The 27,939-nt window shown below is 47.1% G+C and overlaps 1 protein-coding gene across 12 annotated transcripts; it reads left to right on the top strand.

Moving 5' to 3' along the window:
- Window positions 1-107: 107 nt before the first annotated feature.
- On the top strand, window positions 108-27,598 carry Mef2 (myocyte enhancer factor 2). Of its 12 annotated transcripts, none has more exons than XM_033378323.1 (12): window positions 109-266; window positions 2,242-2,521; window positions 8,740-8,814; window positions 21,438-21,929; window positions 22,941-23,144; window positions 23,407-23,725; window positions 24,064-24,162; window positions 24,297-24,433; window positions 24,486-24,682; window positions 24,775-25,184; window positions 25,598-25,666; window positions 26,235-27,598. In XM_033378323.1, exons 4-12 carry the CDS (start codon window positions 21,876-21,878, stop codon window positions 26,432-26,434), a joined length of 1,689 nt encoding a protein of 562 aa, XP_033234214.1. In that variant the 5' UTR covers window positions 109-266; window positions 2,242-2,521; window positions 8,740-8,814; window positions 21,438-21,875; the 3' UTR covers window positions 26,435-27,598. The 12 variants fall into 12 exon arrangements, with proteins under 12 accessions (XP_033234220.1, XP_033234214.1, XP_033234219.1 ...); XM_033378328.1 differs by having other exon boundaries at window positions 23,407-23,626; XM_033378324.1 differs by having other exon boundaries at window positions 110-266; window positions 26,256-27,598.
- The last annotated feature ends 341 nt before the right edge of the window (window positions 27,599-27,939 follow it).

Here is a 27,939-nt window from a genome sequence, read left to right on the forward strand (position 1 = left end):
GTGCAGAAAAGTGCAGGTTTTTCTCTATCAAAAGTCATTTGAATATCCAAAAATAAACAGAAAAAACATCTGTTTTTATGTGAGATTTTAAACGAAATAAAAAAAAAAACATCAAAAACATCATCCCAGCAACAAAAACAACAGCTATCGTTAGCAACATGTGGCTAAGGAAAGCTTGGCCGCCAGATGTGGACATGTGCAACAGATGGCGCGTTCACGATCACCAGCTTGCCCATACAGCCCACAGAGGGAGCCACCAGGAGAATGTAAGACAAAAGAAAACGATTTTCCCGCCTTGGCATTGGAAAAGCTTATCACTTATCAGCTTATCACCTTATCGGCCTAGGGGCCTAGATTTTTGCGCTTAGAAAAACGGAGAAAGCATTTGCCCTAGAGGTGGGCTTAAGTTTAAGCACCAGAGGAAGCTCTCCAGTGTGGATAGAGGAGTGTGTAGAGGGTGGGGTATGTCGGAGCTCTCGAAAAATTTACGTTTCTGTTCGGAAATTTAATATGCCGTCTGGGTCTGGCTCTAACTCTGCCTCTGGCTCCCACTTTCCATTCCGATCTAAAAATATTTCTCGTGTCCCCCTTTTTTCCTTTTGCTTTTTTGTGCATAACCGTCTCTTCTTTTTCGCATACTCTCTGCCTTCATGCCTCCCATTGGGGTATGCCTCAAAATTCTAATCAGCAGAGATCACGTTCTACGCAAAAAGTATACAAAAATTGGCCATTTTCCTTTGGTTTTGTAATTACAATTTTCGAAACTTTTTGCTATCAAACGGATTTTCCCCCTTTTTGAGTTTCCAGGGTGTCCAAAGATTCGGTTTTCCCCTAATCATATACATGGGCATATATATCCTACATATATTCACATTTGTTTTGTTTTTCAATTGCAACAAAATGTTGTTTATTTACGCCAAAATTGTAGACGTTGGCCAAAAGCCAACAATAGCCAATACACGAGTGTTGCTAAAACGCGAACAAGTTGAAAACTGCACGAAAAATTAAGAAAATTTTCAACAACAAAATAACAATAATAAGAATAACAGGATTACGAGCCCCAATTACGATTATGTTTTTGGAAATATTTACAGGAATAATTAAGTAGGAAATTCGGACAAAAAAAGCAAAAAAAACAAAAACCAAAAAAATAATAAATACATCAGTTATGAGGCACATTGAGGCACATGACGCGTGGGCGTTTAGATATAGGGAATGTTCTCAGATATAGAGACAAAGATGTATGTCATCGATAGAGAGGGGCAGAGGAAGAGAGCAGCCACAGAGGTAGCAGCAGCAGAAAGAGAGGAGAAGAGAGGAGAGGAGGCAAAGAACGTGATTTTGTTTGGGGGCGATGGAAATTTATGAGAGACAACTGCAGGGCGCTTTTCTTCTGCGACGCGAGCATTGAGGAATGGGCTATGCCCTGCAGGAGATCTACCTAGAAATTAACCAAAAGCAAGAAAAGTTTTACCATAAATGCGGGATACCTTCAGGCTCATCCCCTAAGAGAATAACTCGGAGAATGTCTGAGAAATCTCTGCAAAAGTTACCGCATTTTTGTAGAGTCTTGTGTTTTGTGGTGGAGCAGGGTAAAAAAGAGGTGGATTTTCTAGGGGCACACACACGCTCTCCTCTTGTTTAATCTGGATACACACGAGGCAGCCATTCATTTCATTTGGAGGCAACACCACTGCCATGGCAACAACACAACAAAAGGCAGCACCACAGGCACAGGCAACACACAGACAATACACCAATACGTAGGAGAGCTGATCAAGTCTATGGGATGGGATGGGAGGGGATGGGATGGGATGGGAGGATGGTTGTGGATGTGGCTGTTGCTTGTTGTTCGTTGAAGCATTTCATTAGCCACCCACGCATTTCTACACCCCAGCACACAGAGAAGGAGAAAGAGAGATACAGATACAGATACAGAGATACATCCATTTTGTGTATGTGTGGGCGTTTTTTCCCCACATTTTCCCCCCCACAACGTCAGTAAGTGCAGAATCCTGCAAGTGACTGCCGTCTTTCCATCCCCGTCCCCCATCCCACATCCCCCATCCCCACCTTTCTGATGACTTGTTGCATACATCTGTTGGCGAAAGCCTAGGCTCGTAGCAGCGGGGCATGCGACACATGCCACAGGTACACAAATAAATAGATACGCAAATGATTGTGCAATGATTGATTCCCATCTATCCGCATCTTCCACTCATCGACTGCATTTATTTTCAGTTATACAATCGTGCCACAGGCACGGGACACAGACAGCGACAGCGACAGCGCCAGCGACAGCGACACGGGAAAACCTCAGGTGGAAACGACAGACGAGACGCGTCAATTGTCATAATGTGCGTACAATAAAACGGGGGGGAAAAACGGAGGAACGCAACGTGGATGCACTGCCCTGGAATGGCCCATCTGTGTAATGTGTAATCTGCGATCGAAAGCGAAGGAAAACTGCAGGCACAGTTGACTGCCGTGCAATCCGCATCCTGCTCATCCTCCCACCCAGGTGATTAGTCTATAAAGCTGTAAACTCTTGAATCTTTCCACAGAATTGGCAGAGCGGAGGGGAAAGGCGGAAAAGAGAGACAGGGTGGGGTTCCACATGGGTGGAAAACGGGCCTGTCAAATGCATGCCACCAGACCCCCCCCCCCTCCCCCCCCCCGCTGTGTGACCAGCACTCTACATCTTTTCCACATTTTAAACCTTATTTTTTTTTAAGGATTGACATGTATCTCTGTATCTCTGTATCTGTAACTGAAGTTTACAGGACAAAAATCCAAAGACAATGTTGCAGAAAACTAGAAAATTTTTTTGCTTTGTTGCGGCTGCGGTTTCTGTACCTCATGGCTGGTGCCTGGGGGAATGGGGGTATGCTTTGGATGGGGATCTCTGATATTTTCACGCTTAATCACTAACAGTACGTCGAGTGTCTGTGTGTGTGTCTGTGTGTGTGTGTGCCTGTGGCATGGCGACAACAAGACATGAAAAAACATTTTGGCCCAAAGCCAAAAATACTTAAAGCCGCAAATGAAATGACAGAAAACGGACGGACCAAGACGGCGACGGAGCCAAAAAAACAAAAAAGAAAGAAGGAAAACTGCTGCAGAAATGCCAAAGGGGGAAGGCAAGAGGGACGGGAGAGTGCCCGGAGAGGGGAAAACTTCTCTAAATTCTCCTTTATTGCGGCTGTCGAGTACAATAATAGAGCGTAAAGCGAAAGCGAAATCGTCATGGAAATGGAAATGAAAATGAAAATGGAAATGCAAGGAACAATGCATATTTTCCAGGCAGTTGCCCAAGGCTTTGAATTTCGTTTAATTAGAAATTCGCTGAATATTCCGCGGAGTAAAAGTTCCCAGAAATTTCCACTCTCTCTCCCACGCATTTTCCTCGGCTGCAGCGTGTAGTTTTCCTCGTTATTATTATTAAAACATTGCAATTAGCAGGCAGGAATCAATACCTGAAGGCTTACTATGCTGTACAATGAATGCTTTTGGTCAGTGCACCCATCTCACCCCTCCACTCCCCTCCCTGCCCCTCCTCCCCTGATTGTTGTGGGGGAAAATTCCTTGGCGCAAAATGTTCTACGTTAATTGAAAGCCAATGCGAGGGAATGCTATCCGACGAGAGATGCTTATGCCACACGGGCTACAACATATACATACCGATACATACATACATGTATGTGTGTATGTGTATGTTTATAGAGCATGGGCAGCTGTTGTTGTAGGTCTTGTTCGATCTGGTATTCTGAGAATTCCTAAAAGCAAAAGAAGCCCAAACAGAAGCCGATATTTGCAATTAGCCAAGGGTTTCGAATATACATATGTACATAAGCTAAAGATACAATTTGTATCTGTTCGTTCGGTCAGGAAAAGTCGTAGCACGGATTTCCTTAACCTTTGGGTTAAAAGGGAGATCTCGAAACACTCGAGTTCTGTGGAATATCCATCAGTAAAGAAGATATAATACCCTGTTACCCCTGCGATAATCGTTTAGTTAAAGATATGTCAACGATTCTACCAATATTGCGATTTTTCCTTGAGTTAATGATGATTCTGATGATTCTCCCCCCCCAATCTTTGTTCATCTTCAGACATTTCAGGCATATCCCCACTGCTCCGCTATTGAAAATATGTATCGCATAACCCTGTATAGATCGTATATCGATCATATATATGTACTAGTATAACGATTTCCATGTGCTCTGTGATTCCTATGGCGGGGACTACGGATTCTACACAGACACGAAAGATATATAACGAATGAGTGGAAGATGTGGGCACACGATATATACGATATACACACGAGATATATTTTGTTTATATGAAATGTCAGTGTAACAAACACATCCTCTTGCTCTATCGAGACACTCTCTACCTCTCTACCTCTCCCTCTCCCTCGCTCTCTCCCTCGCTCTCTCTCTCTATGTCTCCTGTCTCTTCGGATTGCATCTGTATCTGTTGTATCTGTCCATATGTGTATCTGTATCCGTTGTATCGGTATCTGCAGCTGCGCAATTGGCGACGACAGACATCAGACGCTGACATGGACAGCAGCAACTGGTAGAGTCGAGGCGTGGTGAGCCGCCACAGGTCGTGCTAGGAGCCAGGAGAGCAGGGGGGGGGGGGGGATGGGGGAAGGGGGCATGCCGCATGTGTCACTTTCCCGTTACCGGCCTCCTCCAGCCTTCCCCTCTGCTCTGCGCCTCTGCTTTCTGCTCTTCTGTTGCCTTTGCAATTCTACTTTCGGGAGGCGCTTTCGTAACGCATTTTGGCAGCACCTGTCCTACCCCCCCCCCCCCACCCCCTTCACCACCCTTTTCTCATTCTTCCCCCTTCTTTTCACCAGCCTCCCCTCTCTGTATGCCCCCTCTTTGATGATTGCAAAATCTTGTGTAGAAAGATTGAACAATTTCAAAAAAAAAGAAAAGAAAGAGAGCATTTTTCGTAGAATGAAAATTGAAATTTAATCAGCGAACCAATACACGGACACAACACACAGCCTCCCTCCTGCTGAGAGCGAGAAAGAGAGAGAGAGAGAGAGAGCAGCAGAAGGGGAAAGGTGGAAGAGGGACCCAAGCAGCGCCGCACGTAACGTGAGCACAAAAACAACAGCCACGAATGAGGGGAATGGGAATGCAAGAGGGGGACGGGGGGGGGGAGGGGGCAGCAGGGTAGCTGGCTAAGAAGAGGGTAAATCATAGGGGAGGGGGTGTGTGGAGGGGCAGCAGAGGATGCTCTGGCGATCGAGGCGAGCACTTTTGTCTATATTTAGACCGAAAATGCAAATGGCGTACAGCAGCAGCGCACACGATCGCAGGCACAGGCAGAGAGCGAAGAAAAGAGACAGATATACATATAGACAGAGAGAGAGAGAGCGGGAGAGAGAGAGATATGTACAGGCCAGCAGTGAGGTGAAAAAGCGATCACTGAGGTGAGTTTTTGGCGGATTTTCGCGCATGCGCTTGAAGCGGAAACGATCGTCAACAGACGCCATTTTGTGGACGCGACGATGCGTTGCGATGCCGTCACGAGGAACAAGCTAAAGATCGAGGCAAAATGAAAGTTGAACATTTTTATAGATAGATTTTTTAACTAAATTTAACATTTTTTGTTTTGGTTTTGGTTTTAAAATTAAACTTTTGTGAATGAAGAACAAACACCTGAAGGCAGAACCATCGCCCCTCCCCCCCCCTCGGCGAAGATCTATTTTGAAATATTATCAATTTTGTGCAAGTAAACAACAAAAATCGATTCATGCTGAAAAGATATGCGCATACGAGTAATGTTATTGGCCCCGCCATTTATTTTTACAGCCAGCAGCAAAGATAGATCCTCTGCGGCGTGGCTGTGGCACGTGCCGCAGCTAAAATCGGACACAAGAACAGATATAGCAGAGTCACATCGAGAGAGAGAGAGAGAGAGAGATAGAGATATAGATATAGCCATAGTTCTCTTTCTGCAAGTCTGTCTGCTGTGTTTATTCCCATGTTTATACAGATTTTATGTTTGCTTTCTTTATTGGTTTTCCACACATTGGATATTGGATAATTTCTGGGGGTTTCGGAGGCCATTGCATTCCCCAATCATCTGGTGATTCAGCGAAGATTCTTGTGGGTGGTCCATCGACAGAAAAAAGGAGGCCCGTCCACGTCTACTTTGTTTGGGGGCTTCTTTCGGGATCCCTTTTCCTGATTTTAGACACTAATCAAGGCAGCACTCGGAAGAGGACTCCACCTCTAGACATCTCTCCCGGGACCCCCCTCTTCTGTGTCTCTCTACCTTTTGCTTGCAGAGAGAGGGAGCGAGAGGGAGGGGGCCACGGCGACCGTGTGTAACCCCAAACCAAAAACATGAATGACAAAAGGAATTATTGAGAAATTATGATTTCCAGAGGGGCTGTCGTCTCCCCAAAGGCGTGACAAAGAATAACAAATGTTGGGAGTGGGGCAGCGGGATGCAACCATGGCCAAAGGATTGGCTCTACCCCTCCTTCCCAAGTGCATTCCCTACCTCCACGCCACTCCCTCCCTTCCTCCCTTCCTGCCTTCCTTCCTTCAGTGTGGCACGATCTCCACCGAATGCAAATGCCACATAGAGCACGCGTTGTGTCTGTTCTCTGCCTCTGCGTGAGTGTGTGTGTGTGTGTGTGTGTGCTGCCACGGATTACAAGGAGATGGAAGATCTGTACGGGGCCGTGCCCGGCCGGGCCCCTTCTCTGCTTTCAGTTTTACTAATTGCTTCCGTTTTGGTGCTGCTCTGGTTTTCAGGGGTTCTAGAGATTCATTTTAATTGCATTTCTTTTAACGGTAACATCAGTGGAAGAAGTGGCATGCCCCAAGCCCAAGCCATGCCTTGCCTTCTGCCTCCTGCCTTCGCCTCTTGCCCATTTCCTTCTGTCTTTGGCTGCCTGTCAGTCTGGGCGTCGGTCTGACGATGCCCCTGCCCCTACGCCTGCCACTGCCACCGCCCCACCGCCCCTCCGGCCCAGTTCATGCCTGCCATGTCAATAACATTTGCGTACACGGGAAATATCTTTCTTGGGCGTCTTCGGTAACCAGGGGTGTCGCAAACGGGGGTCACACTTTAAGGATTGCCGCCACAGCTACGAGCTGTCTGGAATATGGGAATCTAGTACCCCCTTGACATAGGGTTTTCCCCCCTTTTAAGGCACCACCAACGCCACTGCCACTGCCTCTGACTTTTGGTTTTATTGTAGAAAAAACAACAAAAAACCAATTTCAAACGAAGCATTGCACAAATATACAGATATTCACATCACACACAGGGACACACACACACACATACACACAAATACACACAAATACACACATGCACACAGAAAAGATCGAGGAATGTTTCAACATCGAATGAGCGTAGTACCGCCTTATGGCCGATGTCTGCCGCCGCTGTTTCTGTTGGGCCTTTGAGGTGAGAAAGAGAGCAAAGTGAAATGTGGCTGCAGGCCCTCCGCTCAAACACACACGCACAAAAAGATACAGCTACAAAGCAGTACAGAGATGGAGATACATTTGAGGTAATGCTCAAGTGAATACCCCTCCCCCTCCCCACCCCCCTTCAATAATCTTCTATTGGCCGCACTCGAAACTCGAATGCTGGTCCCAGATCTCCTGCTGCCCAGGAAGCTGCCTCAACCTCCAGAGGATGCAACCACTTGAGGCAGAAACGCGACTCGGAGTCCAGTCCACACGAAGAGTGGGGGGGGGGGGTCGGGAAATGTGCCTCATTGAGTTTGGGGATTTCCTCAAAAACCATTTATGCAACAAGCAATCGATTGAGCGACATCCGAGTGGCAGGAACAGCGAATCGGAAACCAGAAACAGCTGTAGGAAAAAGGAATCTTTTCGGAAGGAGAAGAAGGAGGCAGAAGAGGTGCTTCTAAATAGATAAAAGATTGGAAAGGAAAAGGTAAAAGAGTTTATTCGGTAATCGGTAGATATAGAAGCACACTTAAGGTTAAAGTTCAAGAGCATCAAACACTCAAGTGTTTCGAAATGATTTCTTTTTGTGTTTCTTGTGAGTTTTTAGAAAGTTCAAAGACCGAAGACCTGGCAAAGCAAGCCGACTGTAACCTTTTGCTAAAAATAAATAAGGAGCCAAGTTCATCGATGGATTTAAATGATTTCTACGCGAGTTCTTTCTGTGTCTCTGAACTAGATATATGTACATATGTACGCAGTTTTCTCTACAGAGGGGCCTCTACGGGCCTCCCAAGAGCCGAGCATTCAGGCCCCGTTTAGAGTGATGATGTTGTGGCAGCCCCATCCATTCTCTGGCTGCTTCAATCCGGTGCCTGCCTCGCCTCAACTGTCGCTTTGCATCAGCTTACAAGATTTATGGTATCCTTTCAACTTTAAACTCGCTTTGAGCACTTGTCTCCAGCACAGCTCGGCCTCTCTCTCTCTCTGCTTCCAAGCTGGCGGGGGCATGCCACACACACATGCCGCATATGTTGAAAGAGTTGTTCGAACAGTAGTAGTCCGGGTCCGGGCTTCAGGGGGGCTTTACTGTGCGACGCAGTGCGTTGCAGGAGGTTAACGCGTGTTAAAACGCGTGTGCATTGAACCGCGCGCGTCATAAATCGCGTGCGACACTCAAGCGTTTCTTGTTGTTCTTCTTTGGGCGTTTAAAAACGCCCCCCCTGGCTAAAAATTGACTACATTTTCATTTGGCTTTTCCGCTGTTCTCTTTTCATTGCAGTGAAAATATCTTTTGTACCTGTTGTTGGTCCTCGGCTGTCGCCAAAGCCTGAAGGCAGATACTTCTTCCGCTAAGGTGAGTCGCCAGCCACCCGCACCTGCACCCCCTACCTTCCAGCACGTGCCACGCTTTACGAAGCTTGCCCCAAACTGTGGCAGACCGGCAGACTGCCAGTGGAGTGTGCGTGTGTGTGTGTGTGTGTGTGCAAGGCAAATATTTACACTCAATGGAACATAATAAAGACATTAGGCGGAAATATTGTGTGTGTGGGCGTGTGGGCGGGCAGGGATGGTGCAATAACTCAAGTCCTTTGGCGGGGAAGAAATTATATAAAACTTGTACCAACCCTCCCACCCCTCCCAGTGGATGGCTGTCTCTCTCTCTCTCTCTCTCTCTCTCTGGGTGGGACACTTTCCTTTATTGCTCTGCGAGCTTCCGTCAATTTCCGTGTATCTTTTAGCCATCTCCGTCGTTTGTTGCTAACCTCTCCTATCCTGGATGCCTGTCTCCGGCCTTTTGCTGTTGATACCTCCTGGTTCCGGTTGTCCTTTCCCACCAAAGATTTGTCTCACGGGTGTATAAAACGCTGAAAAGGGAAATTCAACAAGTTTTAAGCTATCAAATAAACTTAAACTTGAAAAAATTAATGTTTTCTTGGAGGAATCCTCTGGCAATCCTCCTACAGGTTCTCCATAAGAGCTCCCTTAATAGCAGTGGCCTTTGCATGCATTTCTGGTTATTCAGAAAACGTATTCGAAGAACAAAACAGAACACATACAATTCGACTGAGACTGAGAGAACTGAAGGATTTTCCAGGAAGGAAAGGCTTTTCCTTGATGTTTTCTGGCTGCAAGTGCAGTGGGCGGTGTGGTGGGGTGGGGTTAAGGCCAAGCTTTGAGCTTCATGTAAATTCCATTTGCAAATCATTAAATCCGCCTCCACACTTCATACTTTTTGTGTGCGTAGGAGTGTGTCTGTGTATCTGTCAGATACAGAGATCCAGAGCCACTCACATAGATACTATATGTATTTGATTGATGAGAGAAGATTACCTCAATCAATGTCTTGGCTTGAATGCCATATGTCCCACTCTTTCGAGTGTTATTTCTGCACGCACGCTTTGTGGGGGGGGATCTGGGAACAGAACAGAACAGAACAGAACAGAACAGCGTCATGCACACGTCATGTATGTTGATTCTGTACTATTCCCGGGGAATTCCCCATTTTGCGGCTCTGCCTTGTGCCAATCCGTCAGTCTCTGATTGAAAAGTCGAGTGAAGAATGAAGTCATGAATAAGGAAAAAGTTCCACTCAATTATCGCGGCTACCTGGACAGTCCATTTAGCCATTGTCCTTGGCCTCGAATAAGTGCATTAAATATGTGCAATCCTTCATCGTTTCACTGGGAAAATTGAAATGAAAACTTTGTGAGGAAAAAATGTGAAAAAACGGTTGACAGATTCTCAGATAAGTTTTTGGGGGCAGGCGGCAGGCGGCAACTATTTTGGGGGGAACAATCAGGGCTCTGCTGAAAAGTCAGCCAACTGTCAGGGGCAATTAGAGAGACACGAGAGAGAGAGAGTTTTCACCAGTGAAGTTCGATGGCAGCAATAGAGAAAGTCTTTCTAAGCATACCCTCATCTTGCTCCTCCCCCGAGATCCTGGTCTCTCTCTCTCTCTCTCTCTCTCTGTTTGGGAAAACTTATCATTCATGCAAACAGTGAAATGCTTTCACAGCAGAGCCCCTGTCTCCAGTCCCCAGTCCCCGTGCCCCCTGGCCGTGTGGCACACGTGTTAAGGTGGAATTTATTCAGGATGACAGGCAGCCGAGAGGATGCCTCCTGGAGGCATCAGGCTTTGACTTTTCTCCGAAAGCGTGGGCAAAATTGATTAGATTATTCATCGGAGAGGAGGGGAGGCAGAGTGGGAAATTAGGGCCTCCTTTACCCCTCCCTGCCCCCGATTCGAGTGTCCCCAAGCCAACATTTAATCACATTTAAATTGCACTCAATGCTCGATCCCAAAATTGATTCGAGATTCCCTTTTTTTTATTATTATGAAACGAAAGGTAACGAAATGGGAGAGGAGGCCTCGGATAAAGCCCTGTTTAAGCCAAGCAATTGAAATGTAATTAGGCAATGCTAATGCCACTCTTTAGATACAGACACAGGAAGGGGGGAGGGGGGGGGGGGGGGGAGGACACTCTCCCTTTCTTTTCTGAAACACACACATAATTACTTGAGCTCCTTCTTTTCAGGATATTTGCATAATTGATGTTCCCGCAAAGACATTTTTCAATTTCAAATTTCGACTCTGTCTCTCTCTCTCTCATTAAGCAATTAAAAAGATGGTTTTCCCTGTAATTCCCGTACGCTTATGGGGGTACAAGATACAAGATACAAGATACTCTGTGTGCTGCTGCATCCACCAGATTCCTTCCGCCCTTTGTTTGTGGGGGGAATGAATGAAATTTATGAAAATTACCTACGCAGCGTTTGCAGCAGCAAAAGACAAGATTCAGCGATGTATAGACCAAGGGAATACCCTTTGGAGTGCATTTCTTTGATTGAACTTCCAACCGAGAGGCGTTGCCGCACGACGCGCATAATCAGAAAGTTCTTACTGTTCTGTCTGTGGGGTTCTTTCTCTCTCACAAACTCATCATACCCCTTGGAACACTCTCATTCGATGGGTATTCGGTATATACACGAAAAGAAAACACCAAAGTGAAGTGCAGTGAAGTTTCCACGTGGTCCATGGATCGTTTGGAGTTGCTTTCTGGCTTGGCTTGGGGTGAGGATCGCTGAAGTAAACCCCTGCAACGGCAAGCGGCAAGCGGCATGGTAGCGGCAGCGGCAGCGGCAGTTAAGTCAGACTCAACAACACATTGAGGCTGCTGCTGGTGCGGCTGCGGCTGCGGCTGCCGCATGTTGCACATGTGTGTCCACATGCAGCGTGAGGCAGGCAGGGACATGGTCATGGACACGGGCACATGGGCGAATCGCTGAGCGGCGTTTATTGAATTAAGACTGTCGACGACTGTTTGCAGTTGGCAGTTGTCGCACCCTCGGCTTGCAACAGCCTCCAGGGGCAGCCTCTGGCGAGGCCGGAGGTACCGGAGGCGTTAAAAGTCACAAGGACATGGACCGAACCACGAATGTGCATTGCCAGTGCCAATGTGCCACATGCTGAACGAAACCCAACGAAACGAAGCTGTGCTGTGCTGTGCTGCGGCCCTTCCGTGCAACATTGTGTGGCGCCGCTGAGAGGCTGCAAAGAGAGATCTCTCGAGAGCCATAAAACGGGTAACATGGTTCCGCCGCACTTGGGATCGGTAATGCGTGATTTTTACAGAAAACCATTCAAGGGGAGGGGGTGGGGAGGGGTGCACCAGCATCTGGCATTTGCATATTGCTGTAAAAAGTCACGTTAAAGATTTGCCAACCGTTTAACGGGCAGCCACAGCCGGGGCTCCATTGAGCCACATTCCACGCCTCTCTGGGAGATCCTGTGGGGGGGGCCCGGAGACGGTGCGTATCAGAAGTGTATGTCAAAAACCATTCTCTCCTCTGTATCCATTCTAGAACAGAAAATCCTTTTCTTTCTTATTCCCATCTTGTTCCCTATCCATCGCTCCGCATCTCCCTCCAAAGGTTGTGGAAACAATCGTATTATTTATGATTCCAGGATCGAAAAGGGGGGCACTGTCCTGGCATTAGAATGGAGAGCCTTCCATTCCCAAACATAAATAATATTCCATTTAGCTGGGCCATCGACAAAGGCTGAAGAGTCGCCTGGAAAGGAAGGGACGGAGGGGCATGGGAGGGGATGGGATGGGATGGAATCAACTGAGTCATGAGTCGCATTTACAAATTGAATTCAATTTGCAAAATAAACCCGCCCCCACCGCAGCCTGTCTTCCATCCTCTCTCCCTCTCCCACTCCCACTCCCACTCCCTGTTCCCCTCGCTCTCTGTTCGCTCTCTCCTTTTCCCTGCTTCTGTCTGCTGTCATCAATCGAAGCAGAAACAATGAATGGGAATGCCATATACTCGTATGAATATACTCGAAAGGACTACCCGTGCTGGGTACTCTATGGAGCCCCTCTCTGGAGGCCCCTTCTCTCTCTCCTGCTGTTCTTACTTTCGTTTTCCTTCTATCCACTTTCTGTTCTCTTCTGTTGTGCTCCTCTTTGGCGGCTTTTAATGCCTTTTTATGCTGCTGCCATACACAGGTCACAGGTCAACGGAGTTTTTATTAAGCCTCGTCAGGAAGCAACTAATAGTGCGGCAAGGAGGAAGCAGCATGGCGTGTGCTTGTGCTTAAGGTGGGGTGGGCTGGGGGGCTGGGGGTGGGCCTGGGGGTGGGCTGGGGGTGGGCCTGGGGGTGGGCCTGGGGGTGGCCTGGGGTGTTTTGGGGAGGGAAAGTGCGGGGGAGAGGACCCCGAAACAAGGACAATGTGTTGTCGCACGATAACCCACTAAATGGTGTGGCGAGAGGGGGAGAGTGGCAGTGGGAGAAAGCAAAGCAAAGCAACGCATTAGTTTTGGTAGGAGGCGCAGCGGTAGGGGTAGCTGCAGAGGGTGAGGGTAAGGGGAGGCTACAAGGATAATTAACATTCATGAGTCGACGCCAGAGCGAGACAAGGAGCTTCTTTTTGAACCGAATTTTGATACCCAAGCAGAAATATTGCTCTTATTCCATAATGAGCTCCTAAGCAGGAAAGTTTCAGAGGAAATACTCGGAACAGTGTCCATGGAAACAGGCAGACAGATGCCCTTCCTTCTGCTATCCTTCCCCCCCCCCCCCCCCCCCCTCTCTCTCTCTCTCCTCCTGCAAAAGGGTATTCCTGGGAGGAGCGACGAGGCAGCGCCAAAAAGGAAAAACTGTTGCAACTGTTGCTGTGGCATGGCTGTGGCATGGAAAACGGCTGATTGATCCACTGTACGGGTGTGTGTGTGTGTGCGTCCCTGTGTGGGTGTCAGAGCGTCTGGGACCTCGGGAGCACAAACAAAAACCATATGTTTCATGTTTGACTCCCGCAGGCAGGCACTCACTCTTTCACTCCACCCCCCGTTCCCTCTCTTTCCCTCGCTCTCTCTGAAAAGTCACTCAAGTTTGCTTTCGTTTTGAGCACAAACTCAGAAAGCAGCGCCTGCGCGAGCCCACTCTCTCTCTCTCTCACACTCAGTCTCTCGCTCTCTGTGTGTGTGTGTGATATTTTGTTACACAAAAAAAAAGAAACGAAATGAAATCGAATGGAATCTGCAGCAGAAGCAACGCACAAATACCATCGCACATACCGTTAGGAACAGGCACAAGCACTCGCCGAGAGTCTGTGTGTGTGTGTGTATGTGTATCCTCCTCACTCTTTCTTGCTCGCGCTCGCGCTCGCGCTCTCCCTCTCTCCCTCTCTCTCTCAACCTCTGTATCGGTGTCTGAGTGTGTTCTGCCTTGGTATTGGGGCATTTTCAGCCGCCTCGCATTACGACGTCAACGACAGCCGTATCCGTCAGTACGTTTGTACGCGTCCGCAGCGCCGCTTCTTCAGTTTTTTTCGGGGATCTGCCGTGCGCGCTTCTTCAGTGGAGACTGCCTTCTTGATTCTGATTTAGATTCAGATACCGACCATATTCTTGAAATTCGTTTCGCTTCGAGCCAAATACGATCTCGATCGGATCTTTCGGATACTTTCTTCACGCGGAAATTGTTGCGCCAGAAATGTGCTATACGGAAAATATGTTGCCGCCGCCGCCGCCGCCCCTGCTCTCGCTCTACGCGCAATAATTTATTTATACTCCAAATCTATAAACAAATTTAAACGTCTATTTCCATAAATAAATTGCAAACAAACAATACAAATAGAAATACAAACACAAACCCAAACACAACCACAACGCCAACCGTCGGACAATTATAAAATTTTATTTATAACTTTTATTTGCCGCAACGCGTCCTCCCTCCGCCGTCCAACAATCGGAGTCACCTTTTGTTTATATTTACAAATATCAATTTGATTTCTCGGTCAAACATAAATACAAAAAAAAGCAACAAAGTTTCAAAAAATAAACACCAAAACATATCAGCAGACATTACGCGTATTCTGTGCCGTCGATGTTTATCAAACAAGGCCCCCGAGCGCCCCCCAAACAAAGCGCCCCAACAATTGTCCGGCAATAATTTCAACAACAAAAGCATTTGCATTTGAACTTCCCGCGGAGCCTTCGAGTGTGCAAACCTTTTTTCCGAGAGGCCACCTCTGAGATTCCCCCACACCCCAAAAGGCGGTTTCGTCTCAGCTGATTTTTGGATTGTGGAGAGAACGTTTTCCGGGTGGCAAACATGTAAGTTTATGGGCGCAGAAAAATGGATCGTACGATATCATTTTGTTGGGAATTTCCATGTCTCACACTTTAGAACTTTCCCATACGTAAGGATTTGTCAATAATTTACATATGTATGTTCTTTAATAAGTACTTGTGGTCGGACGCTAAAGAACTCTGAAGGGGTCCTACATATTTGGATTATCAATTATTTAAAATTACCAATAGAGTAGTGGCACGGGCACCGGGCGGGGGGGAACCGAAAGAAGCCGACTACCGACTACCGACTACCGCCAGAACTGACGTCATTCGATTCGAGCGATTCCAGCAGCTAGATAATATAGTTGTTCGGGCGTTTTGTACGCGGTTCTACTTCCACTTTGTTTCGCCTCAGCTATGGAGTTCCCTTCTGAGAAAGCTGGCCAATGCTTCGATTCCAATGTTTCCCCGTTCGATATCTTTTGGCAAAAGTTCCCTTTTCGACACACAGACAGGCAAACATTTGTTTAAAAGCATACAATATGTACAATTGGAAACTGATAACAGTATCAATCGCAGGGGGATCGAACGAGAGAGAGAGCGAGTGAGGGAGAGGGAGCGGGAGAGATGGAGCGAAACACTGATCGTGTTTCCAGCGAAGTTCAAATCCATTTCCACTGTTTCTCCCTCCAGACATTCCGCATTATCATCATTCGAGTTCGAGTTCTTTTTTTTGCATTTAGTTTTTATGGTATGACTGACTGACTGACGGAATGACGAACTGCCCGACTGATTGGCAAATTTACTGATAATTGTCTGCACTTTGTTTCAGTTCTCGACCCCCCCCCCCCCTCTCTCCCTCTCCTTTGCCAATGCAAAATGAAAAGAAATATGGATTTCTCTTATCGCTATAGGTCTTTCTTTGCCGCCCCTACCCTTCTCTCTCTCTCTCTCTCTCTGGCACTTGGCCTCCGTCTCCTTTTGCCAGCGGGACATGCGTGCAATGCACTTTGACACCTACCGCACGCAGGCGGCGAAGCAGAAGCTGGAGAGGATTCCAGAGGATTGGCATTCCTACCACCTACCAAACAAACAAACAGCTAAACAAACAAACACACAGCTAAACAAACAAAGCCATTGAACGGCGATAATCTATCGCTCGATTTTGGACTTAGTTTTGGACTTAGCCACAGCGATAATTGATTAACGATAACACACACACACACACATTTCGGAGGCGATGTGCATTATCGCTACAACACACAAAAATATTCTGGGCCGCATCTCATTTATGGCCAAAAGAACAAAATCCGAACAAGCCACAAGAAGAGCACAAAAAAAAGGAATAACAACAATTCTTATCAACAATTTAGTTGAATTATTTCTTCTACTGTCTTCTTTCTTCTGTCTTCCTTCTTTTTGGCAAATCTTGTTCTTGCTTTGAGAATAGTGGAGTGAAATATTTGTTGTTTCTTGATAAGAGAATAACAACAAAAATTCGCAATCAAAATTCGTACTATCTGGGAGCGAAAACCCAAAAAAAAAAAAACCAAAAAAAAAACAAAAGCGAAAGTGTTTCTTATCACTTTTATGTGTAGGTGTGCTGCGGTGTGTGTGTGTAGTTATTAAAAATATAAATATTACTTTTGGCGCGTGTGAGTGTGTTTCCATCTATTCTATACTCTCCCCTCCCCTCCCTCTCTCTCTCTCTGTCTCTCTCTATCTGTTGTCTGTGGTAATTATGATTTTATTGCTGGTTTTATATAATAATAATTATTATTATTATTATTAGTGTTTTTTGTTTTGCTCTCTGCCTTGCACACTCCTCTAGCACCCCTCTCTACCCTCCCCCTCCCCCTCCCCGCTCCCCCCTACCACCAGTTTAAGTGTGCGCTCGGCGATAAGATAGAGAGAGCCGCCTCAAACGTGTGCTCCCCGCCCGTCGACTACCTTAACATGGTAGATGGAGACGCCCAGCGAGGCGTGTGCTCGTGTGTGCTCGTGTGTGTGTGTGTTTTTCTTTTCTTTTTGGTTTTTGTCCAGAAAAGAACCTTGAAATTTCGACATGCTTCTCCATGTTGCGTCTGCAACATCGGAAATCAAAAATCGTGTGTGCGAAAAGTGTGCAAACACAAGAGAATCTGTTTTACTCCCTTCCTTAACGATTCCAGCAGTCAATTATGAGTATTATATTATCCATGGAACGCCGAATCCTTTCAATTTCCAGCGTTTTGTGGCCATCCAGCATTCCCCTGGTAATAAAGGGCACTCAACTCTTCATTATAGCGATGTTCACACAGTAATTTATAGTTTACCAAACTGTTTATTTCCTCGCCGCGCGGTTTGCTGCAGTTCCCCCCCCTCCCAGTTTGGCCACAGTTTCGCCTCAGTGGCCGCCTCAAATGACGCGTTTTCGTCGCGTTTTAAAGCGCGCGCGCGTGTCTTTAATTAAGTCAAGATTTATAGCCACACCAGAGAATCCCCCACGAGCTGCCACGAGGAGAGCCCCCGTCCGATAAGTGAAAGTATCCAAAGAGAGCTTCAGAAAAAGCAAAAGTTCTATCCCGTACAAGCGAAACAACAAATGGGATATATCCCAATGAAAATCCAACATATAAAGCTTCATAATTTATATAATTATTAACGTGAGTGATAAATACTTTGGCTCTCGTGTGGAGTTTTTTAAACTTGAAATTTGGTCGCAGTCGCTGCCATAAAAATCAAATTTATGAAAGGTCTCTCACTCTCTCTCTCTCCCAGGCGTTGCATTCCACCCGCGGGTGATCTGATCTCATTGCAGTCCCGCAACTGGTTTTTCGGCCGGAGTTCATTCATCCAAAATACGGAAAAAGTTTAACATTTGCATAAATTTATTTACAACAAATGCTAATTGAGGGAGCAATCAAAGCTGGCAACAAGTTTTTGGCGGCGTTAATGCGTTCATTTCATCAAAGGAAAAGCCACAGAAAGTGATTCATTTGGCGAAATCAAATCACGAAACGGGGATGCCTTGCTGCCGAAATCGTTTGTTCCAACGGAGAGCAGCAGCAGAGGTGTTATAGGTGCTACAGGGTGCCCTCCCCCTCCCCATTGAGGAGAGATCTCGGCTCTGTTTCCCTGTTCTCCCTCTGATATTTCACTTATTGAGAATAACGAAGGTGCTTTTGAAGTACTATGTGCTTGTTTGTGTGTGTGTATTTTGGCCATTTGCCTAATGATGTCGTCGTTGCCGCGTCACACTTTTGGGGGGGTTGGGGGTTGGGGGTTGGGGGTGCTGCGGCCAATTAAATGGAGAAATGTGTGGCAGTCGGCAGTCGTTGCTACGTTGCTTAATTGCCCCATGCCGCAAGAAGACAAATGTCTTGACACACATCTGCATCCAATGAAACACACATAGAGGAGCACATCCTTCCTTCCTTCCTTCCTTCCTACCACTCAAGTGCTGACCCACACAGAGAGAGAGAGAGAGAGAGAGGCGATTCCTTTGGTTAATTGTTGCAATGAAAACCGTGTTAAGTTCTTTCAGCCTCTGGGGCACAACCATTTCCATTTCCATTTCCCTTTTGTTTCCATTCCATTCCATTCCATTGCGCTCTGATTAGCCCTCTCTCGTTCTTTGCTTGCAATTAGTCAAATATTTTGCTGTGGCAGCAGCACCTGCCACCACTTGACGAGTCGCTTATCCACACATATAATATGTATCCCCCCCCCCCCCCACGCCTCTATGCTCGTGGGTGCAGCGTGACGTGAACATTTTCTAATAATTTATAGCGAAAAAGAGCAACAATTCTTCAATGCGATTAGATATTGGTGGTTCTGGGGGTTTTCCCCGCTTTTTCTGAATGCAGAAAACACACAAAGAAAAAACAAAGGCCTTCAGGGTCTTCAGGCTCCTCCTGGAGAATGGAGAATGCTGCACGGAGTGGTTGAGATTCAGCTCTGAAGCTGCAGCCAAAGATCAGGCATATATATGTTCCTTCTTATGTACTTTCTGGGTCTTCAGGAGAACTTAGCTTTTTCTTTCGCTGTGGCACATGCCACAAATACGTAACTGACCCTTTGACCCTTTCGTTACTTTACGTGCGTACACAAGGGAATGCATGCCAGTGCGTTGCATAACTAGAAAAGAGTTTTCCCCTCACTCTGCTTGAGTTTCAACTTTTATTTAACCTACAGCTCAACTTTGTTCGGAGACCTTTGTTGAGTTGTGCCTGCAATCGAGAATCTACAGGCCACAATCTTTTCTGCGGGGGAAGCTTGACTCAATTGCCGGCCCTGATAAGTATGCTACAAATTTGTGGCATGTGCAATACCAGCAATTGATATCCTGTTGGTTGGCGGCGCTGTCTGTGCCTCCTGCCCCTCCTTGGATGATGTGCATTCGATGCACAGATGCTGAGACTGAGACTGAGACTGGGACTGACATATGCCCTGGGATTAGTGTTTTCGCTTTCAACTAATTGACTCACTTGAGTAGAGTAGAGTGGAATGAAGTGGAGTGGAGTGGAGTGCAGGGGAGAGGTGATAAGCCACATAAGCGACACATGACACAGATATTCCCCACTCCATGCCTACCATACCATACCCTTTCTTTGCCTTTCCTTTGCCTTTCTCCTTGGGGATATTCCTTGAATTATTCATGATTCCCCCACGAACTGACGCACTTCCTACCCTACCCAACCGATTCGTACCGCTTATCGGCGCTGTTTGAGGTTAGCATTCAACGAACAACAGTAAATATAATATTATTTAGCGAAAGGAACTCTCGACTGGGACTGTGTGTCACTCGAAGAGTGAGTAAGCCTAAGCGGATTGGGTGTCCCTTAATTATGGGCCAAAACGCTTAGCCCAAAGATAAACAAGGCGACAAATTGGGATTTTCCAAAATCGAAAAAGAGTGGATTATTATTGGATTGGCAGGCGGTGCGTATGCGTAATCCGCAAGCCATTTTCCTGGGCCCTTTGGGCATCGGGCATCGGGCATCAAACTTGTCGCGTCATCACTATCATTATCGATTCACATTTCCCAATATATATGCCGTCTCTCGCTCTTCGCTACACTCACGATTTGATTCAGGTTTTTCTTGGCGTTTTGTCGTTCCTTTTTTCCACTTTCCATATCAATAATGAATGTTCGAGCCACCAGAAACACAAAACTCACGCATAATCAGGAGCGGGGGGACAAGGACAAGGACTGTGTATCGAATTTGTTGAGTGTGTCCCGCCTCCTGCACCCCTCTTTTCGGTCTTTGTGTGTGTGTGTGTGTGTGTGCTGTCACACACACATTCGTCAAGGCTAAAAGCTCAGAGCCCCCCACCAGCTCCCACCCCAACTCGCCTTCCCAATGCCATTCGCATTCCCATTCCCATTCCAATTCCCATTCTGGAGTTCTCTCCGAAACATATTGCGTAGGTCGTAGCCATCGTTGGTGCTGTTGCTGTTGCTTTTCCAGGCTCGCTGCGAGAGCCCCAAACCAAAGCAAAGTGGTGCCAGTCCCTTTCCCCTCCCCGTTTTCCTTTCGGTTGCCAGGGCAGGACAGCAGCAAACAGCAACAGCAACAGCAACGACGGAGGCAAGTGAAATTTATCCGCCTCGATTTCCGTGTGCTCTCTCGCCGTCTCTGGCTCCGTTGTTGCCCCGAAGAAGTGCCTCAAGCGGGGAGGCATCGCCTTGCGCTTGGCAGCCACGTGCCACTGTCATAGCTACAGGCCCCCAAATGCAGAGACAGGGAGCGAGTGCTGTTGATGGTGGCCCCAGCTTCCTGCCACTTCCGGCTGTTGCTGGAGGATTGTTTGGTGTTTCGAGTGCCCCCAAAGGCAGACACATCCGTTGAGGCGACGCATCCGTTGGCGCTTTAAAAAACAGTTGAAAAGTGAAACTGAAGCTTCCCTACTCACTTAATGTGCTGTGTCCTGTGCGCTCGAAGGACATCAAAGTGTTGCGCCCTCCCAGCGAGTGGGGAGCAGGAGCAATCGCGAATCTAATCATGCGTGGGATGTGGATGTGGATGTGGATGCGGCCAGTCAATTAACTGAAGCCCAGCTGATGAAATAGGTCAACCTTGAGGTTGAGTGGCAGGGGGGGAGTGCAGGAGGGAGTGAGAAGGGAGCCCATCTTCCCCGCCCATTAGAGCAGTGCATTGAACTTTCAACGCCAGTGGAGCGAGGATCCCATCTGCGCGCCCTCCTCGATGTGCCCTGGCTGTAGACCAGCTGGAAACCTTTTTGAAGTCGCCATCTAAGTGTAAATGGGTTAAACGGGTCAGCCATGGGTTAATTACACAATCAGACCTCCCTACGACCCCTACGACCCCTGCCACCCATCACTCTTTCAGTCTTCGGTCATTCATTGTGTCTTTTCTCTCTCTCTCTCTCTCTCTCTCTCTCTCTTTGCAGCTACCTGAAACCAATTTATAGGGAAACGTAATTATATAAAAATATATACCACATAAATATATATATATATATATACAAGAAGATTGTGCCGTTTTGACAAACCGTCCACTTATACAACAATAACAAGGAAAACAAGTAGGGAACCCCCCTATACATATGCAGGATAATATACCTATGTGTGGATACAATACATGTTAAATATGCCCCAAGTCTGCCACAAAAGCAACAGCAACAACAACAGCAACAGCTACGCGAATAAGTGGAACCTAAAGAATAATTAACGAGAATTTACCTGACACCAGACAAGAGGGGAAGCCACCAAAGCATTCGCCTAAAGGAACACACTGGGGAGACACCAGCCACCATACGCCATCCGCCATCATCATTATCCTAATAATCGGAGGAGCGACAAGAGGATAGGATAGGAAAACCGTTGCCATGGGTCGCAAAAAAATCCAGATATCACGCATCACCGATGAACGCAATCGGCAGGTGAGTCCCCCCTTACTGCCCGCCCCCTCCCCCCATTACTAATAATTCCACAGTGAGCAACAATTGTGTGCTGCCTGCTCATTTGGCACTGCAGCCAGACAGATTGCCAATTGGTTCTTTGCCATGGCAATCCATGGCAAGCCCGCCCGTCCATCAAATGTAATAGAAAACTTTATTAATTAATGCCCAAGAATGGAGAGACAGGGGAGAATCGAATCGATTTACGGCAATTAGAAGGAAATCGTACACCTTTCGAGATGCTCCGTGGCTCTTATTAGGTGGCAATTTCCGTTTTGAGTAATATAATTCCATATAAATTGAAATGTAAGAGGGATTTACAACTAAAACAATGTTTCCTGCGAGTTTTTTCCTTACAAACTTTACCATTAGCTTCCATTTGTTGACGTGCTGCAAACTTTCCTCCTTAAATATCAATTATTATTCGCTTTTGAGAAGTTTTTCATATTATTCGGTTCATTTTAAGAGAACTAGTTCCGGCCACAACTAAAAATATATTCAATCTGAGGTTGGAACTCCATCAGGATTAATGATCTCAGTAATAGCAATAGTGGCATGTCCTTGGCACTGAAATCCATTTGGAACTAGTTCATACTAGGCCATCTCCCTCGCACAACCGCGACTGCTGCGTGTGTCGAGTGAGTGAGAGGGTTTTCCGTGCTGCTTTCAGTCCAGCTGATGTCGTCGTCTCAGCCAGGCCCTAAACGCGTCATCGGAACAACAGTTGGACGTGCGGCGGGGTGGGGGGTACGGTAAAACCCCAACAACTTGTTTATTGTACGGGCCATCAGTGTAACCTTGACTCGGCGCCATAATCGATTCATTCACAAGCCCTCGGCCTCGCCACGCCCCACAAAAAAGGGGCTAGAGGGAGGGAGCTGGGGCCTAGAAGGCCTGGGGCCGCGGCCACTTGTGCGTCTAATTACATTCGAGGCGCATAAATATTTGAGCAGAGCAACGGTAATTGACACACGATTCCTCCTGCGTTTCCAGGTGACCTTCAACAAGCGGAAGTTCGGCGTCATGAAGAAGGCCTACGAGCTGTCGGTGCTCTGCGACTGCGAGATAGCGCTGATCATCTTCTCGTCCAGCAACAAGCTCTACCAATACGCCAGCACGGACATGGACAGGGTGCTCCTCAAGTACACGGAATACAACGAGCCGCACGAGTCGCTGACCAACAAGAACATCATTGAGGTAAGGGCTCCCAGAAAGTGGAGCTTAACTAAGAGAGACACGAGTGCTTCCACTTGAGACCCCAAAAGAGCAGCTCAAGGAAAGGAAGCAGAGCCAGAGGCAGAGCAGGGTTCAAATGGAACACTGCTGGCAAGGCTTATGAAAGCTAGGTGCTCTCAGCCAAACAGCAAAGGCCCGACCTGACATCCTTTTCCCCTTTTGCCCTTCCTTGCACTTAATCACTCTCTTTACACATTCTCTCTTCGTCTCTTTCTGAAAACAGAAGGAGAACAAGAACGGCGTCATGTCCCCGGACTCGCCCGAGGCCGAGACAGACTACACGCTAACACCACGAACGGAGGCCAAGTACAACAAGATCGACGAGGAGTTCCAGAACATGATGCAGCGCAACCAGATGGCCATCGGAGTGACCGGGGCGCCGCGGCAGCTCCCGAACAGCAGCTACACGTTGCCCGTGTCGGTGCCAGTGCCGGGCTCCTACGGTGAGAACCTGCTGCAGGCCAGCCCACAAATGTCCCACACCAACATCAGCCCCCGTCCATCCAGCTCGGAGACGGATTCAGGTGGGATGTCCTTGATAAGTTAGTACAGTGTCTCTGGCAGAAGGGTGCACACACATTTTTCTATCTATCAGTTGTTATTGTTATCGTTATCGTTATCGTTCTCGTTCGATTTTTCGTTTTATTTTATTCTTTTGCATGATTTCCCACTGCCCTCCCCCGCCCCCACCCTTAAAAACTTCTAACAGAGAATGTGTTTAGTGCTTATTTTTGTTTGTTTTTGATTTCCCTCGACTCACCCGCCATGAATCTAACACCAGAGTTCCACAATTCCAATATACATACATATATAGTGCTTCGATCTAAGGTCTAAACGTATCTGTGCATTTTCTTATCTTCTTATCGATTGGTGCCATCAGTATATCCATCGGGTTCGATGCTGGAGATGTCGAACGGCTATCCGCATTCCCATTCGCCGCTTGTGGGATCGCCCAGTCCAGGCCCCAGTCCTGGCATAGGTGCGCATTACGATCATTACGAGCCCCTCCATTACGCCCCTACTCCCCTACTACCCATCTGCCCAAAGATCGCCCAGTCCCCCGACTCCATTCTGTGCGGCGTAAGATTAACCCTTCCAATCCATCCCTTACAGCCCATCACTTGCCCATCAAACAGCAGTCGCCGGGCAGCCAGAACGGACGGGCTGCCAACCTGCGGGTAGTCATACCGCCCACCATAGCCACCATACCGCCCAACATGTCTGCGCCCGAGGATGTGGCCTATACAGATGTGAGTAGAGGACGAACACGATCGAGATAGCACCAGGAGCCCCTCAATTAAGATCCCTCCGTGCTCTCCTTTCCAGCAACGACAGAGCCAAACATCACTAAACACGCCCGTGGTGACGCTGCAGACTCCGATACCCGCCCTCACGAGCTACTCCTTCGGGGCGCAGGACTTCTCTTCCTCCGGCGTCATCGGCAGTGCGGATATCATGAGCCTGCCCACATGGCACCAGGGTCTGGTGCAGCACTCTAGGTAAGAGCCGCTTAACCACTCAAGGAATTCCCGGACAGCATTCTCAATTTCTCTCCGTAATCCCTCTCTCTCTCTCTATCTCTCTCGAGCAGTCTCTCGCACTTGGCAGTCTCGAATAGCACACCGCCGCCCGCCACCTCACCCGTCTCCATTAAGGTCAAGGCCGAGCCGCAGTCGCCGCCGCGTGATCTCTCCGCCAGCGGCCATCAGCAGAACAGCAACGGATCGACGGGCAGCGGCGGCTCCAGCAGCAGCACGAGCAGCAACGCCTCGGCCGGCGGCGGGGGAGCAGGCTCCTCTGCCGCCAATGCCGGCAATGTCATCACGCACTTGAACAACGCCAGTATCCTGGGAGGCGGTGGTCCCCCAGGGGGAGGCGGTGGCGGTAGCAACGGGAACGCCGAGCAGGCCACCAATCTGAGCGTCCTGGGCCACTCGCAGCAGCACCTGGTCATGCCCAACTCGAGGCCGTCGTCGACCGGTCACCTAACGCCCACACCAGGTACGTTTCTGAGGCCCCCGAAACCCTATCCTGACCACCGCGCGCTGTCTCCCTTTTTGGCCACTTGTTCTGAAAAGTATTTTCGCTTGAACGTTTCTGCAGTTTTGTTAAAAAAATTCTTTGGACTCGAATTTGTTTTGTTCGCGGCATGTTTTCTAATGCTAAATGCTAAAATGTAACTCTTTTTACTGACACACCAGACGGTGCAGTGCGTATACTTAATATGCATACCAGATATCTGTGTTACGCATACGCATTGGGTTCTCTATTGAGAAATTCTGAAGAATCGTATTGAGTGCGTTTATCTTAATATTGTTATTGTTATTGTTATAATATCTACATAATACCTTTGTTTGTTTTTTATATTCGCATTAACCACAACAACAACAACAATTGTGTGATAATATTTTTAGGGCATGATAAGTATGAAGGATATCAGTACCGCCTGCTAATGGGCCACAATCCTAGATGGAATTCTGCCGGTAAATTGGCCTAAAAAATAAAGAAACACACGCACGCACACATACACACAAAATACATACATACATACACAATATCGAATACATGCAACACACACACATACACATGTACATAATTCTACATATACAAACAGAAAAACAAATATCTAGCTAAATTCTTGTACAAAAACAAAAAAGGATTTCTGTTTCTTCGGGGACGGGACGGGAGGGTTTTCATCTTGAGTTTATTTCCTTCCTTCAGTTTTTGACTTTTTTCCTAAGGGGGGATTAAGCGATATTCTAAAGAAATTAAAAACATATTTTGCCTGGCTTTTGTTTTAATTTTACTTTTTATTAACATCTGATGCGATCTCCTGCTAACCAGAAAACACTCACTCAAAACACGCACACTGTCACACACAGTCACACACCACACTCATTACGGGGGCCCGGCCCCATCCCCGGACCCGACCCAGATCTGCCTGAAAACCTGCCCGCCTAAACGCCTAAACGCCTGAACGCCTGATGGCCTGCCCTCTGCCTTTGTCATACACACACGACCTTTGAGCAAATCGAACTAATAGTTTAACAGACTTTATCATCTTAAACGCAGGTGCGCCCAGCAGCGAGCAGGATGTGCGTCTGGCCGCCGTCGCAGTGCAGCAGCAGCAGCAGCACCAACAGCAACAGCAACAACAGCACCAGCAACACCAGCAACAACAGCAGCAGCTGGGGGACTACGATGCACCCAACCACAAACGTCCCAGAATATCGGGTGGATGGGGTACATAGCCGGCACGTGCAGGCGATAGCAGCAGCCACTACAAGCAGCAACACAACAGCAACGGAACCGGCGGCGGCGGCGGCGGCGGAGGAAGCCACAAGAAGCAAGAGGTCCACCCCAACATCAGCGACATCGACGATCTGGCCATGATGCCGCCGCCGCCGCGTAAGGACGTGGATACCGTCCGTAGTTCGTACAGCATGGCTGGTTCTGGCTATGACTGCTATGGCCAACAGCAGCTGGCGGTGGCCTATGGAACGCAGCAACACCAATAGCAGGAGGAGGGGAAGGAGAAGGAGCAGCAGCAGCAGCAACAATAGTTGCAACAACAGTGCAATAGTTCAGAGAAAAGTCAACTGGAAATTGTGGAAGAGATAGGAGCTTTGTTTTGTTTTCGGTTTAAGCGAACAGTGACAGTGTCATATCTATAATTATTGTAAGTTAAATACACCCACACACACACACACACACACACACACACCTACGGTAATAGTTATAATTTTAAATTATAAATGTGAAATTAGGGCTCGTTCCCAATGCCAATCCGTATCCCATGGTGGAATGGATTTATGATGTTGGTTGGAGCCCAGCGTAGGCCCAGAGCCTCGGAAATAAGTTGTTTGGAGTGTTGGAGCTGATTTAGTTTAGTTACAATTACAACTACAGTTACAGCTATGGTTAAAGTTAATGTTAAATCTAATCTTAGGACAAATGCTGCATACAAAAAACAAAGCGAAAGCGAGATGAGACGAGAAGCGGAGGAAATATTTGCTGTAAATACTTGATTTAGCATAAGTTTTAAACATAGTTTGTAAACCCATTACAAGATACGTAAGCATGCAAGTCGCACTATCAGATTAATTATTGAGAATGGATACACACACACACCCACAAAAAACCATAGACACAGAAAGAGATGTACTCAATGTTCAATTATACTTGGAATTTCGTGCAATTTATCAAATATGTTCTTTTGATTATTTTGTTTTATTATCAGTTCTGTTCGTGTAAGCGGAGTGTTCGTTCTTCTAGAGATTTGATTGATTTTGAAAAAGGATAATACACATACATACATAAAACATAGATTTAAACACTTGATGATTATGTTTTAGTTTTGATTTAAGCTTGATCTATTTGCTAGACCTCTTTTTCTCTTCATCTCTTAAGCAAAACGAAGTCATATTTTGTAATTTACGTTTAAAGTGGATTTCTATTCAAGTTTTCGTGCCTAAGTTTTGTATTTTTTACATTTACAAGCAGTTTGTAAAACAACAACAATTACAACAACAACTACAACAGCATCAACAAACAACTCAACAAAATATATAATTTAAATAAAATTATTCAAGAAATTATCGTTTATTTTTTGCACTTTCTGTTGACAATGTTTATTTACATTCTGTATATTTTCTTACGCGATGCGGCCCTGTTTGCACAGGCCCCAGTGAGGATGCGAGTGTGGATGTGGGTGTGTCTCCGGGTCTGTTGCAATGTCAATTCCCCATTTCGATTC

The sequence above is a fragment of the Drosophila pseudoobscura genome, chromosome 3 (genome assembly GCF_009870125.1).
Source record: "Drosophila pseudoobscura strain MV-25-SWS-2005 chromosome 3, UCI_Dpse_MV25, whole genome shotgun sequence".
Taxonomy (NCBI): Eukaryota; Metazoa; Arthropoda; class Insecta; order Diptera; family Drosophilidae; genus Drosophila; species Drosophila pseudoobscura.

What these genes read in the sequence shown, in the direction of transcription:
- Mef2 (XM_033378323.1), top strand. Translation starts at nt 21,876, where the DNA reads ATGGGTCGCAAAAAAATCCAGATATCACGCATCACCGATGAACGCAAT. An exon ending in AGGTGGGATGTCCTTGATAA is followed by an intron (nt 23,726 to 24,063) that starts GTTAGTACAGTG and finishes TGGTGCCATCAG; the next exon opens with TATATCCATCGGGTTCGATG. An exon ending in TCACCTAACGCCCACACCAG is followed by an intron (nt 25,185 to 25,597) that starts GTACGTTTCTGA and finishes TAATATTTTTAG; the next exon opens with GGCATGATAAGTATGAAGGA.